General features: G+C 31.6%; 2 protein-coding genes and 1 long non-coding RNA gene across 6 annotated transcripts in view; 1 reads left to right on the top strand and 2 right to left on the bottom strand.

Moving 5' to 3' along the window:
* LOC122535102 overlaps window positions 1–7,052 on the top strand; it is a 64,362-nt gene extending 57,310 nt beyond the window's left edge. For 2 of the 3 annotated variants that reach the window (XM_043666326.1, XM_043666327.1), the window contains 3 exons: window positions 1,257–1,392; window positions 3,752–3,885; window positions 4,914–5,464. In XM_043666326.1, the coding sequence (XP_043522261.1) occupies window positions 1,257–1,392; window positions 3,752–3,885; window positions 4,914–5,228 (585 nt within the window). In that variant the 3' untranslated portion in view covers window positions 5,229–5,464. Of the gene's footprint in view, window positions 1–1,256; window positions 1,393–3,751; window positions 3,886–4,913; window positions 5,465–6,494 lie in introns of those variants that run through there. The other variant, XM_043666328.1, reaches the window with a different exon arrangement.
* LOC122535105 lies at window positions 1,930–3,781 on the bottom strand. The gene is made up of 2 exons (XR_006308084.1): window positions 3,697–3,781; window positions 1,930–3,272 (listed from the first exon to the last, which is right to left on the bottom strand). It is a non-coding gene; the product is annotated as an uncharacterized LOC122535105 (long non-coding RNA).
* LOC122535104 (prefoldin subunit 5) lies at window positions 3,883–8,176 on the bottom strand. Of its 2 annotated transcripts, XM_043666332.1 has the most exons (3): window positions 7,862–8,176; window positions 7,428–7,729; window positions 3,883–3,994 (listed from the first exon to the last, which is right to left on the bottom strand). In XM_043666332.1, exons 1-2 carry the CDS (start codon window positions 8,064–8,066, stop codon window positions 7,449–7,451), a joined length of 486 nt encoding a protein of 161 aa, XP_043522267.1. In that variant the 5' UTR covers window positions 8,067–8,176; the 3' UTR covers window positions 3,883–3,994; window positions 7,428–7,448. The 2 variants fall into 2 exon arrangements, with proteins under 2 accessions (XP_043522267.1, XP_043522266.1); XM_043666331.1 differs by lacking the exon at window positions 3,883–3,994 and having other exon boundaries at window positions 7,304–7,729; window positions 7,862–8,175.
* Between the last annotated feature and the right edge of the window lie 3,904 nt (window positions 8,177–12,080).

Consider the following 12,080-nt stretch of genomic DNA (forward strand, 5'->3'; position numbering starts at 1 on the left):
ACTAGAAAATTGCACGGCAAACATTATAATATTGTAGATTCGTTCACGTATTTCGAGTTTACTCTAAATTTAATACAATCGACTTCGAATATTTGCGAGAATTTCAAAATTTTGCGATGAAAACAATTTGCGTGAAATTTAGATGGCAAATACGTAGGTCTGCTTCATGTGCCAAATATTACAACGAGCGAATACTTTGAATATTTCATACATTTTTGCATATCATATGCATTCGACGCATTTTCACACCCTCCATAAATATATAAAAATCCGTGGCAATAATACGCCACATTGGAATATCACCCAACCAAGAAATACCAAAATGAAAAACCAAGTAAAAATTGTAACCAAAATCAATAGCCGGATCTGCGTTCTTCAAACGCTCATCCACATGTTTAATAGTCTATTAAAATACCGCGAAACGTAAAAGTGCCGTAAGAAATTGAATATCGATACTCCTTGCATTTTTACAAAATTAAAAAATTCCACGGCTCGATCTCGGGCCCGTGCGTCGAAGAACGAAGGGTAAAACTTTTTAAAATCATCGTACACATTCGACGAGTGTACGCCCAATTGGCAAGTTAGATCATGAGAGTGTTCACACCACTCGACGAAAATTGATTGTGTGATTTATATGCTGCCACTGGCAACATGTAATTAATCGTTGTTGTGAGGCTTTGTTTGTCACGAACGGGCGAATGTGCGAGGATGTCAAAGGGAGCGAGTAAGTGCGATCGATTTGCAATAAATGGTACACGCTCGGTTCGCGCAGTTTCAGACCTTCCTATGATCATCGACGCTGAATTGACTCGAACTGCCATCGAGTCGCGGCGACATGAACCGGACGCTCCGCATCGCGGATGTTTTTCAACTTTTAATTTAATTACGTCGTTTCGAATTCGATTACGGTGACGTTTGCAGAAAAATATGCGTTTACCTTTATCGTGCGCCTATCGATACTCGAATTTTACTGAAATAAGCTGTGCCGACATAAAATATTATCCTACGTAACAGATAGATGCACAAAACATTTCAAGATTTACATTTAATTGAAATTAATCGAACGAATGGAAAATCATTGTTACTTGTTGTTGTATTCCGATGGAAACATATTTGCAAGAGTGTACAAAACGAAATGTACTTTATTTTAGAGAATTTTTTTTTCTTAATTATTACGTTTTTCCTTTAACTTCACTTACAATTAGTAAGTTTCCTGTTTCAGGTGTGATTAATAAATTTTTACTGTTACTTTTCAGCTAAATAAAAGTGATGCTCATCGCGTAGTTTTAAGGGACTTACAGCCAAACTATACCGGAAAATATCTCTGCGAGGTTTCTGGCGATTCTCCATCGTTTACTACTTTGGTGGACGTTGGTTACATGCATGTGGCTAGTAAGTATCGCAATTTTAATTATTTTAATTATTGCCCGCATAATTTCACGGTTGTTATTCTCTGTCATTACTTGAATAGAATGAATATTAGTTCAGATTTTGTCTGATCAAAACGCAATTTGTCCAAATATAGTATTTTGTTTATAATGCGTGCAAGTTAGTTTGACATTAGCATAAATTATTCCTTTTGCAAAGTAGTATATGCAAACTACAATATGCGATATTTTCATTCTTCATTGGTATGCAAACCGGTAATTATTAAGTCATTTCGCGAACAAAAATCTATTCACACTAGGGCTGCGAAAAGGCATTAACAACTTCCGATATCTGCGTATCTGCTTACGCGTGATATAAATAATGCAGCCACAGGGGATAATTTGTTCGTACGGAACATCAAGAAATTGTATAACACCGTAACATTAGCGCTCGTTTAATATTCCTAAAAAATCTGTGAAATGAAGTTCTCCTTAGGATACGAATTATATACATAAATCATCGTTTCCTAGGGGTTAAGATAGTCAGACCATTAAGCATTTCTTGCTCGTTTACCAACTTTTATTTCCTTGCCTATTCTATTTCAGAGTTAGCTAAATAAATTAGTCTATCAATGGTAAATAAATTACAATTTCCTTATTACGAGGATCACAGTTAACATACGAGAGAGAATCACTTTTCCTGTCCATCGTTCATTCATTCGACAAACACGCCATTTCACAAATATATCAATAGCAGTACCAAATCAAAATTATTAAAACAGAGACAACGACTCTTAATTGAAAGAAAAAAAAAAAAAAAAAAAAAAAAAAAAAAACAGAAAACAAAACGCTCGAACGAGAGGATAGAGATCACGGTCGGTCTCATTAAATCACCGAACACGCTTCTTTCGTTTCATCATCCATCCTTCGCGGCTCTCTTAACCGAGTTACTGTTAATTAACAGCTCACAATCAGACCCGATAAACACAATCTTTCTTCCTTTCAATACCATTTCACCTAGTTCCCCGCGGATTGACCTTTTGATATGCACTATTAACTTCCAATTGAAAACACTGAATGAACACTCGAATATCAGTAATAAATCGGGAACCGGATCGCGACTCATTATTTTTTCCATTGATTCACACTACGCGTCTTCAGCCGGCATCGCTGTTACTCTTCATTATGGCCCGTTGATTACTTCCTACGCGATGAACAGCATTGTCGTGGCAATCGCGTGGCCAATTAAAACGTAATTCGAAGGGACAGAGTGACGAAATTAAACACGGTGAAAGAAATGGAAGGAGAAGAGGGGAAAGGAACGACGGAGAATAGACAAGCAGGTAGAGGACAGAATATCGAGGTCCCGTTCCCACCGTCTCGTATTCTCGTTGAACGTCGACTTAACGACGCCACAACCACGATAGCGATTCTTCTTTGAAGAGACGAGGTGATTGCCTCTCCTTTCCGATCACGGATCGCTCGTAAAAGCTCGATACTAGATCGAGCCTTCGAATCTCGCCTTGTATCCCTCGGACGCTCTCTTGCTTTTCTTCCTTTTCTCCATTCTCACGAGACGGGATGATCGTCCCGCATCCACGACATTACCAAACAAGTTCAAAATGGTAATCTTCGGCGATCGTGTCCTTGAGAGCGTGTGTAGAAAGAAGATCGCGGGACACAAAACCGGCTATTAGGCGGAAGTCATTCAGCCCAGAAGTGAGACAATTCTTTGACAGTTCGCTACCGCTACGAGGAAATTGACTGCCTTCTGTGGACGGCATAATGATCCCCCGAGATGTACATGACGTGTTATGTATACGGAATATCTTGCCGGTAGGATAGCATGGCGAAAAAGTGGCGTTCACCTCATCTAACAATGGCGCGTCGGCAGGTGCCTACGTTCTTGAAATTTATAAGGACGGTGATAAATCAAATTGAACGACGTGCTATCGGGCGACGGTCGGGTAATACATTATGGTATTAATAATGAACAACGTCGTGTTGGCGAAAGATAGTAAAAGCACGATGATTATTCGAAATAAAATTAAATCATGATGACCAGTTTTTTTTTTCTCTGTTTCTAGTTGAAGCTCTTAGAAACTTGTCAGTTTCTTTTTTTTTTATAATTTCTGAGAGTTTAATATAGTTTTTAACAACGTTAAATAAACAACGTTAATATTTTAACGACGCTAGAATTCTATCGTCTCGATATAAGAAATAATTATAAATTATTTCAATGGAAATGTTTTCACGTTTTCAACAAAATTTAACAAAATGTAGAAAAAAATGCATGCAACATATGAATGTTCAAATAAAAATGAATTACCGTACACGACGAGTCGAAATCTTCCTCTGTTATTAAAAACTTCAATGAATTACAGATCTCCCGAAAGGCGATCCTCAAGTAAGATTCGAGAAGATACGCTATGCTGTAGGAGATACTGTGCGTGGAAACTGCACTGTTCCATCGGGAAATCCTCCAGCAAATGTGACATGGACTGTCAATGGGATACCGGTAGGTTGATTGATGTAAAAACTTTCAAGACTTGTTTGACGCGCCTGATAAGTTGTCATTGTAACTTCGAGCAATAAGTCACTGCTTTTGTCTGCTGTATTTCATTCTCCTAGAAAAATTACTTTTCGATAGAAAAGAATTGACTTCAAAACAACAAATCATAAAATTGTAAATTAAAAAAAAAAGACTAATTAAAGAATACTGTTAAAAATGTAAGTATACGCATACGGGTATCAATACAAAGACATTGCACGTATCTTTAATTTATTCGTAAATTTTTATAAATTTATGATACGTCAACAATTACTGAAAAGCAAAAAAGAAACTCCAATTTTTAATTGCAACTTGCATAAATAAATGATGATAATCTAAATAATTTGGAAATTTTATGTATCAAAATTATAAAGTTTGATAGAGCATTTCTCTTTTTTTTCAATTTATATACATATGTAACAAAGACTTATTAAATTGATCTAAGATCTTGGAATATTAAAGTAAAAAGCAAAATATTAATATATTAAAATAACAGTAAGAAACATGCCGTGAAAATATACAAAACATGATTGATTCGCGTATACAACGACACGATACCGTTATACGTGCAGAACAAAGCTGTTCAGGAAATTATGCTTGTTTCGACTACCGCCCAACTACAACCAACTTCATTTAACCCTGGCTCTCATTTCGAAGCAAGCTAGCAATCTGAAACGGTTTATGGATTTCCTAACAATCTGATAAACACTATAATTGTGGCTAAATACATCACAATTTATTTATGGTTCTTTAGAAAGAAGTATCTTGGTTGAGAAATAGGAAGTACTTGCTGCCTATGGTATTATACTTTATCCTGTTCATTCTTTCCTTCGTTCATCCCTCAACAATAAAGTATACATGTATATTTTATTCATATTAATTTTACAATATTCTAAACTAAGAATCTTTGTTAATGCAAACAAGAAATAGAAAATCTGAAGCAAAATGAAAATTATCTATCTATACATGTGTTACAAAGAAATTTTTTGTTTCAGGTGAATTCCAGTTTCATAATGAACGTAACGGACAAACTCGGTGACAATCAGCAACTAATGTCTATCGCAGGGCTGGATTTCGAGATTATACCAGACAGTTTTAACAATGGAAGATTACATATTGTTTGCAATGCTAACGTATTTCATTTGTATAAAAAACAAGCTGATGTTAGTTTGATGGAGGAACGGCCACGTTTAGCATCTGTCCTAGGAACTCGGGAATCTTCTTACATTGGTATATCTTACAGATCTATTTACACGTGTTCACCGATGATGCTTATTTTCTCAATTTGTTTTGCAATTAATACTATTTAAGATCCTTAAGGTCTTTCTACAATTCTTTTTATGAAAAGATCTTTCTAGGCATATTGTATCAATTGTGTAATTAAAAGTAACTCTAAAATAGAGAAAAAAATTTCTCGAACGTTTTAATTTCTTTCATTTTTATTCAACATGCGCGAAGTAAATACGAATTTTTGAGAAATGTAAGTATTCACCCGTTATCAGCATAAAACAACGCTAGTACATTTTTCTTAAATATATTTTTAAGGATTTTATAAAAAATGAAATTAAATAATGGCTATGCTTTTCTGTTTCGATTCTTAACGTGAAAATAAAAATGTTCTTTTAAAATATAGAATGTTCATTGTTTATAGATGTATACTAATTTGAAATAACTTAATGAATGCAAAAACCTAAGTAGAAAGATGAATATGTATTTACATAATTCCCTTTTCCATTATCCTATTTAAGTAACTCAATTCTCTAATTAATCATGGAATCTTCAAAAAGTATTAATGAAATAAATACTTTAATAAAAGATAACATAAAATGCATATTGAACGTGAAAACTAATTTCATCAAAAACTGTAGATATATTTCTTCTTTCTGAAGATTTATTATAAATCTTCATATAATAAGAAGATTATGTTAAATATTCTAATTGAAAATCTGCATAATAAAACAGAAAAAGTGAATAATGAAACATTAGCATACAATGTAAAAAGATAACTAATTACATGTTGATAAAGTCAAGGTAATAATCAACTTAATATGCTAATCCCTATCCAATCCATATAGTGTAGTAATCAAACTATAATCGCAGTAATAATTGAGAATATACATTTATAATTGAAATTAGCATAAAATGTAAAATGACTACAATCAGAAGACTTTTTCCTTATTCAATTTTATTGAAGCTACTATAAACGATAGCAAAAACATTACAATATCAAACCGTATGTCGTAAAAGATTATCTAAAAAAAACTACGTCTCGTGTATACCATTTTTTAAACATTTTCCTAAATTATTTTTAAATAACTGTTGTCATTTTTTTTTTTTTTTTTGTACAACATAATTTACTATGTGTAAATCTTAAATTTCAAATATCTGTGTATCTAAAATTTTCTTATACATAGAAATACAATATACATGTAATATTTTGAAATATCGTGTGATATCGAGAGACTATCGAATGCAAAACAAAAATTTTTCTATCTATTAAACAATAAGATTATATAGTATCTAATTGTTTCTTTCTATATATATCCTATATTTTTATAAATTCGTATTTGTTTCAGGGGGTGCAGCGATACAGATTAAGGAATGGTTTTTAGATGCCGCGGTCACGCTGTTGCTATGCAGTTTCAGATAACAACGATGAACCTGTTAATCATCCTATACGTATATGACTGTATCGAAATGGAGAGGGCAAATTGTTTGTAAAATTTTGAAATTATTAAGTGCGACGAAGGAAGAGCGAGAAGAATTTTTCGTTAACATAAATATCGACCGTATGTTATTCGTGTAAATAGGATAAAAATTTAGCTAATTATCTACATGTAATTGCGACCTGCGCTGTCTCGTTGCAACGAGATGAATTTATAACCTGAATAACATGTCATAATATTACATATTAGATCGACAATGTGTCGCGCCAAAGTGTTCGAGAATTTATTTCAATACTATTATACCATGTTTTCTATCCTCTGACAATGATTTTGATACCTCTTCCGTAAAACATTCCATAAAACATAGCTACCAGAATGTATCATCTCACGTTTCTAGACAAAAACTGTTATTGTTTGTGAATAAAGTTTTACTTAAGTGAAAAACAAATAAAAAATTCACCTTCGTTACTTTCGTCTTTCTTTTCCCTAAAATTTCTCATCCACCCTTCCTGATCAATTAAGATACTTTTTCTACCATTATACAATGTAACAGCTTATACTTTAAATATACAGAATCATTGCTTCTATTGCAGTAATTGTAGAATTTTCTGACAATTTATTAAAAAAGTGTATATAGGCATGAAACAAGCTGGAGTATCAATAAATTAAAAAAACAAATTTACACGAAATAAATATCTCTAAACAATACTTAAAACACCTTATTACTATCAAATCTAATTTTCCTTTAAAACTTGAAATAATTATTATCGTGACTTAACAAGAGTACAATGTTATTTAATCATAGTACCAATACAAATTTGTACAAATAAAAAAACGAATTACTTAAAAACATCTGTTGATGTTTTAGAGACGTTCTGCATCATCTTTGGGCATTTGATTTTGAAGTTTCATTTCTATTACGTCCATTGTCGCATCTCTAACTTTACTTTTCTCAAGACCCAGTTGCTGAATCTTTTCCATTTGCTCGGTAACATAAGCCACTCTTCGATCAAAGTAATCCTTTGCATCAGGAACCTTTTTTTGAGCATAATAACCAGTTCCAATATCAATTAGAACATTATTAGTGTCTACTAGTTTTCCAACCACGTACATGGATCCAGTTAATGGCACGAGAATTTCATTACCTAAAATAAATTCAAAGATACTATTAAAATAGGTTAAACATTCTTACATTTTTTAACCTCAAATGCAGTAATAAAATTCAGAGAGATTCTTTATACTAGACTTTACACAAGAGAATATTAATTAAACATTACCCTCCATGGATGGAGTAATCTTCTCGAGACATGATCCTGACTCCTGAAATTTACTTTGAGCAATTTTTAATGTCTGCAACGAATCTTGGAAAATACTGAGTTCTTGGTCCAATTGTTGCCTCAACACTGTGAGTTGCTGGAGATTTAAAGTTGTTAAATCCACCTTTCGCAAATTCGGTGTTTCTGTCATCGAAACTTCTGACATTTTAAATTATTTATTATAAAAATCAAACACAATCAAACGATCGACGCACAGACTTCAGTCGTATAACCAAAAACGGTCAACACCGGAGTCAAACACATAACTGCGTTATGTACCGAGTGTTCACTAGATGGCGAAATAATCTACATCCAGTATTATTCATTTCCGAAAGACTTTACTAGATGGCGAAACTTCTATATTTGAAATGATAAAACTGCTTAAATTATTAAAATTGAATTTGACTAAAAATAAAATATATATGATCATTTTATCTATAACTAAAGACATTAGTCAATGATTATATGAAATTTTATGTCTTGAGTTTTTGAAAAAAGATTAGTTTGCTTCTTGCGCCCTCTACCATTTAGTTTGAAAGTTATGACATCAAAGTATTCAACGCGGAGTCATAGACGAGGTATATTTTTATTCTTCTGAAAGAATTTCTCATGAATTTTGTGTATTTGATTTAGGCCAGATTTTTTTTTATTTTAAACCCCTACTTAACATTTATGCAACATTATATGCAATACACAACATTATATGCAATCCTACGATTCTCGAACCCAAATCGATATTTCTCACGATCGATTATTAGGTGGTAAGAATGGCGGAAGGAAGCACACGTCTGTAAAGAATAATCATTCAGAAAAAAGTATCATCGAGAAATTCTCAGGTAAAAATTTAAATCAATAGTTAGATTTGCGTTTGTAAATTTTTAAGGTAAAATATACGTTTTTAGCTTCAACTTAAGGTAAGATTTAACCAAATAATTATTACATATAATTTTCAACAATTAAAGAAATAATAACATATAATGAATAATAGCATATAAACTTTTAAACAAAACATGCTATGCTAAAAGTTATTCATAATTTTATACCAAAATTTAATTTCAATTCTAACCTAATGATTCAATTCTAATCTAATATAATAAATATTGTGATATGACTGTAATATGACTATCTTCTTATTATTGTATACATATTATGCTTTTACTTCTATTGTAACATTTTCTACTCTAACCTAAATCCATACTACGTAATTCTTAACGATTTCAATACTAAATTCAACAAGAACTTATTAACAACAATAATATATTAAAGATGTAAGTATTTAATGGCTAAAATAATAAATCTATTGCATGATATAATAAAATTTCTCATGTCTCAGTATTAACAATTTTTCATCAGCTGTGTGAAATTTTCGTTCTTTTTAAAGAATTTCTCATGAATTTTGTGTATTTGATTTACATCAGAACTTTTTATTTTTTATTCCAAGTGTGGAACGCGCGATTGCAGCGCCCCAACGGTAAAATACGCAATATACTTCCTACGATTCTTGAACCTCGAATCGATATTTCTCATAATCGATTTTAACCGGGCAACATGGCGGTAAGGATCACGCGTCATCTCTAAAGAAGGAAGCATTATTCAGAAAAATCACCAGAAAGAATTATTATCAAAAAATTCTCAGGTAAAGATATAAATCAATAGTTGTTCGATTTCTGTATGTATTGTATATGTATTAGTTTTAAAATAAAACGTGCATTTTTGGCTTCAATTTAAGGTAAGATTTAACCAAATTATTACATATAATTTTCAACAATTAAAGAAATAATCGCATATAAACATTTAAACAGAACATACTATGCTAAAAGTTATTTATAATTTTGTGCCGAAATTTAATTTTAATTCTAATCAGTAAAAATATTGTAATCTTGTAATTTATTAACTCATTATATATATACATATATATATATATACACACACACATGTATTTCATTATATGTTTTTACACACATACTTCTATTACATTTTCTACTTATTTATTGATTGTTTAACTTCATACTACATATTCTAATACATATTCTAATAATTCTAATACTAAATTCAACAATAATTCATTAAGAATGCATGTATTTAATAGTTAAAATAACAATCTTATTGCAAATATAATAAAATTTTCCATTTTTCAAATAAATAAGGCGTAAAAAACCTTGAGGCTCGAAATTCATAGTTTAAAACACATAAACGTACGTAAGGTTTTTAATATTGCAACTATTTTTTCGGTGTCGCAAATAAACGCTTCTGACTAAACGTGTCGAGAATGTTTATATTCGTCTTATCGTGCCTGTTCGTTCAAGTTCACCCCATCCCCTACTATTTCCTCAATTACTAGACGAGACGGGTTACGGAAAGTCATTCGGCTCTCGAATTTTGTGACAACAACACGTATTACGTCGCGTTACGTTCGTAATCTTTTCTAACCATCGGTAGCGTCTCTTCGATAGCGTCGCTTCTTCGACACTCTCTTACTTCCATTTATATCTCATTAATAGTATATTTGATTAATACACGTACATTTAACGATTAATCGACCATCACGGTAATGAAATCATGTAATACTTTGAAACTTTTCGCGTCGAGTTTTCTTCAATCGTCGATTTCACTCGTACGGTTACCGGTAGCTTATCTCGTACATTTCTTTAGTAGAATTCGAGATGATTATTGTTTCATTTTTACACATATGCCTTTATTCAACGAATTTGTACTAACTTTTAGTTTCTTTTTGTGCAGGTTATTGATTCCTTGAGATAGGATAGAACACAAAGACACCACGATTATTAATGGACAATCTGATATTCTTCCACGGAAATTTGGTAACATTTCATTTATTTTGAAAGTATACACAAACGATTGTGCGTAATTAAACAATTCAAAGCAAGATTTCACTACTCTAATAATGAACATTCAGAATACAATACTCGTCTTTTATTTACAGTATTCAGTATCGAGATATATTTTATAATTTACAACTAATATCTTCAATATATATTCAAGTTTCTTTACAATCATGTGGAAAAATAGTAGTATTTTCTAAATAAACTTATCCTTCGCCTTCCTCGAACTAATCAGCTTTATTTTCAGAAAATTTTAATGACCGCGTGCAATGCGATTGGTAGAGTCAGTGTTTGTTGCGAAATATTTTTATATTTTTCTAAGCAAAATGGCTCTCATTAAATTAAATAATCAATTCATTCAAATTCGCGAAATTAGAGTCAGTGAGTTCGTCGATTGTTACTTAAACACACATTGATAGTCTTTTATTTTTCTTTTTTCATATTTTTTCTTGTTCAACATTCGTTTTCGGTATTAGAATCAGTGCTCAAGAGGATGAGGCCTCTTCAGGAGATCAAGATCGTAAGTAGCTTTATATGTTGTACCTCAATTTATTCAATTTTTCAAGTTTGACAATAATGTATAATGTTGATGTTTTGTTACAGATCTTCTACAGTCTCTACTTCTCCTAATCCTTCAAGAATCATATGATGCTTCAAAAGCTAAAAATGTAAGTACTTCAGCACGTTGTATTTAAATTTTATTCTCTATAGATTTCTTTCTGCTGAAATCGAATACAAAATTATAATAATAATATAAAAGCACTTAAAATTATTAGTTCCAATTTTTATCATTATTAAAATTTAAATTTTCACAAATAATATTGTATTTTTAAAAATATTTTATGTTTTTTAAGAAACGGCGTTCATCATGGAATTCTCAGTGGTATTTACTTGATGAGAGTCTTCACGATAACTTTCTCCGCTCCAATACAGCATCGACAACGTTCTTCTTCGCGCATCTATCGCGTGAGTCGCATGCATTTATGTTCCTCTGGTCACTCAATCATGTCGTAGGACGAAAGGTCCGAATCGGCACGGATGACTGGTTGTATACGTAGAATTTTTGATGAGCATAGTGACCACGGATATTTTTCATATCCGTGAATAGTAACATTATTTTTATTTTCTTTATGTATTAGATCAGGATAGGACTTCTTGCACATCGTGATTTTAACATTTAATTTGAATATATACAGTTATAGTAATTACTTGCAAAATCAAAATATATTCAATATAAACGTTTGCAAAAGCAAAATATCCATATAAATATCCATATGAATATATAGATTATAAATAATTATTATTAAAATGATTTTGTTTGAGCATTTCGTAGCAGA

This window comes from Frieseomelitta varia, unplaced genomic scaffold (genome assembly GCF_011392965.1).
Source record: "Frieseomelitta varia isolate USP_RPSP 00005682 unplaced genomic scaffold, Fvar_1.2 scaffold_67, whole genome shotgun sequence".
In the NCBI taxonomy this organism is placed as follows: Eukaryota; Metazoa; Arthropoda; class Insecta; order Hymenoptera; family Apidae; genus Frieseomelitta; species Frieseomelitta varia.

Bases quoted from the DNA above. Each gene is read 5' to 3' on its own strand.
- LOC122535104 (XM_043666332.1), bottom strand. From the start codon at position 8,066: ATGTCAGAAGTTTCGATGACAGAAACACCGAATTTGCGAAAGGTGGAT. The intron at 7,730-7,861 runs GTAATGTTTAAT...AATTTATTTTAG, and splicing joins GATTACTCCATCCATGGAGG to GTAATGAAATTCTCGTGCCA.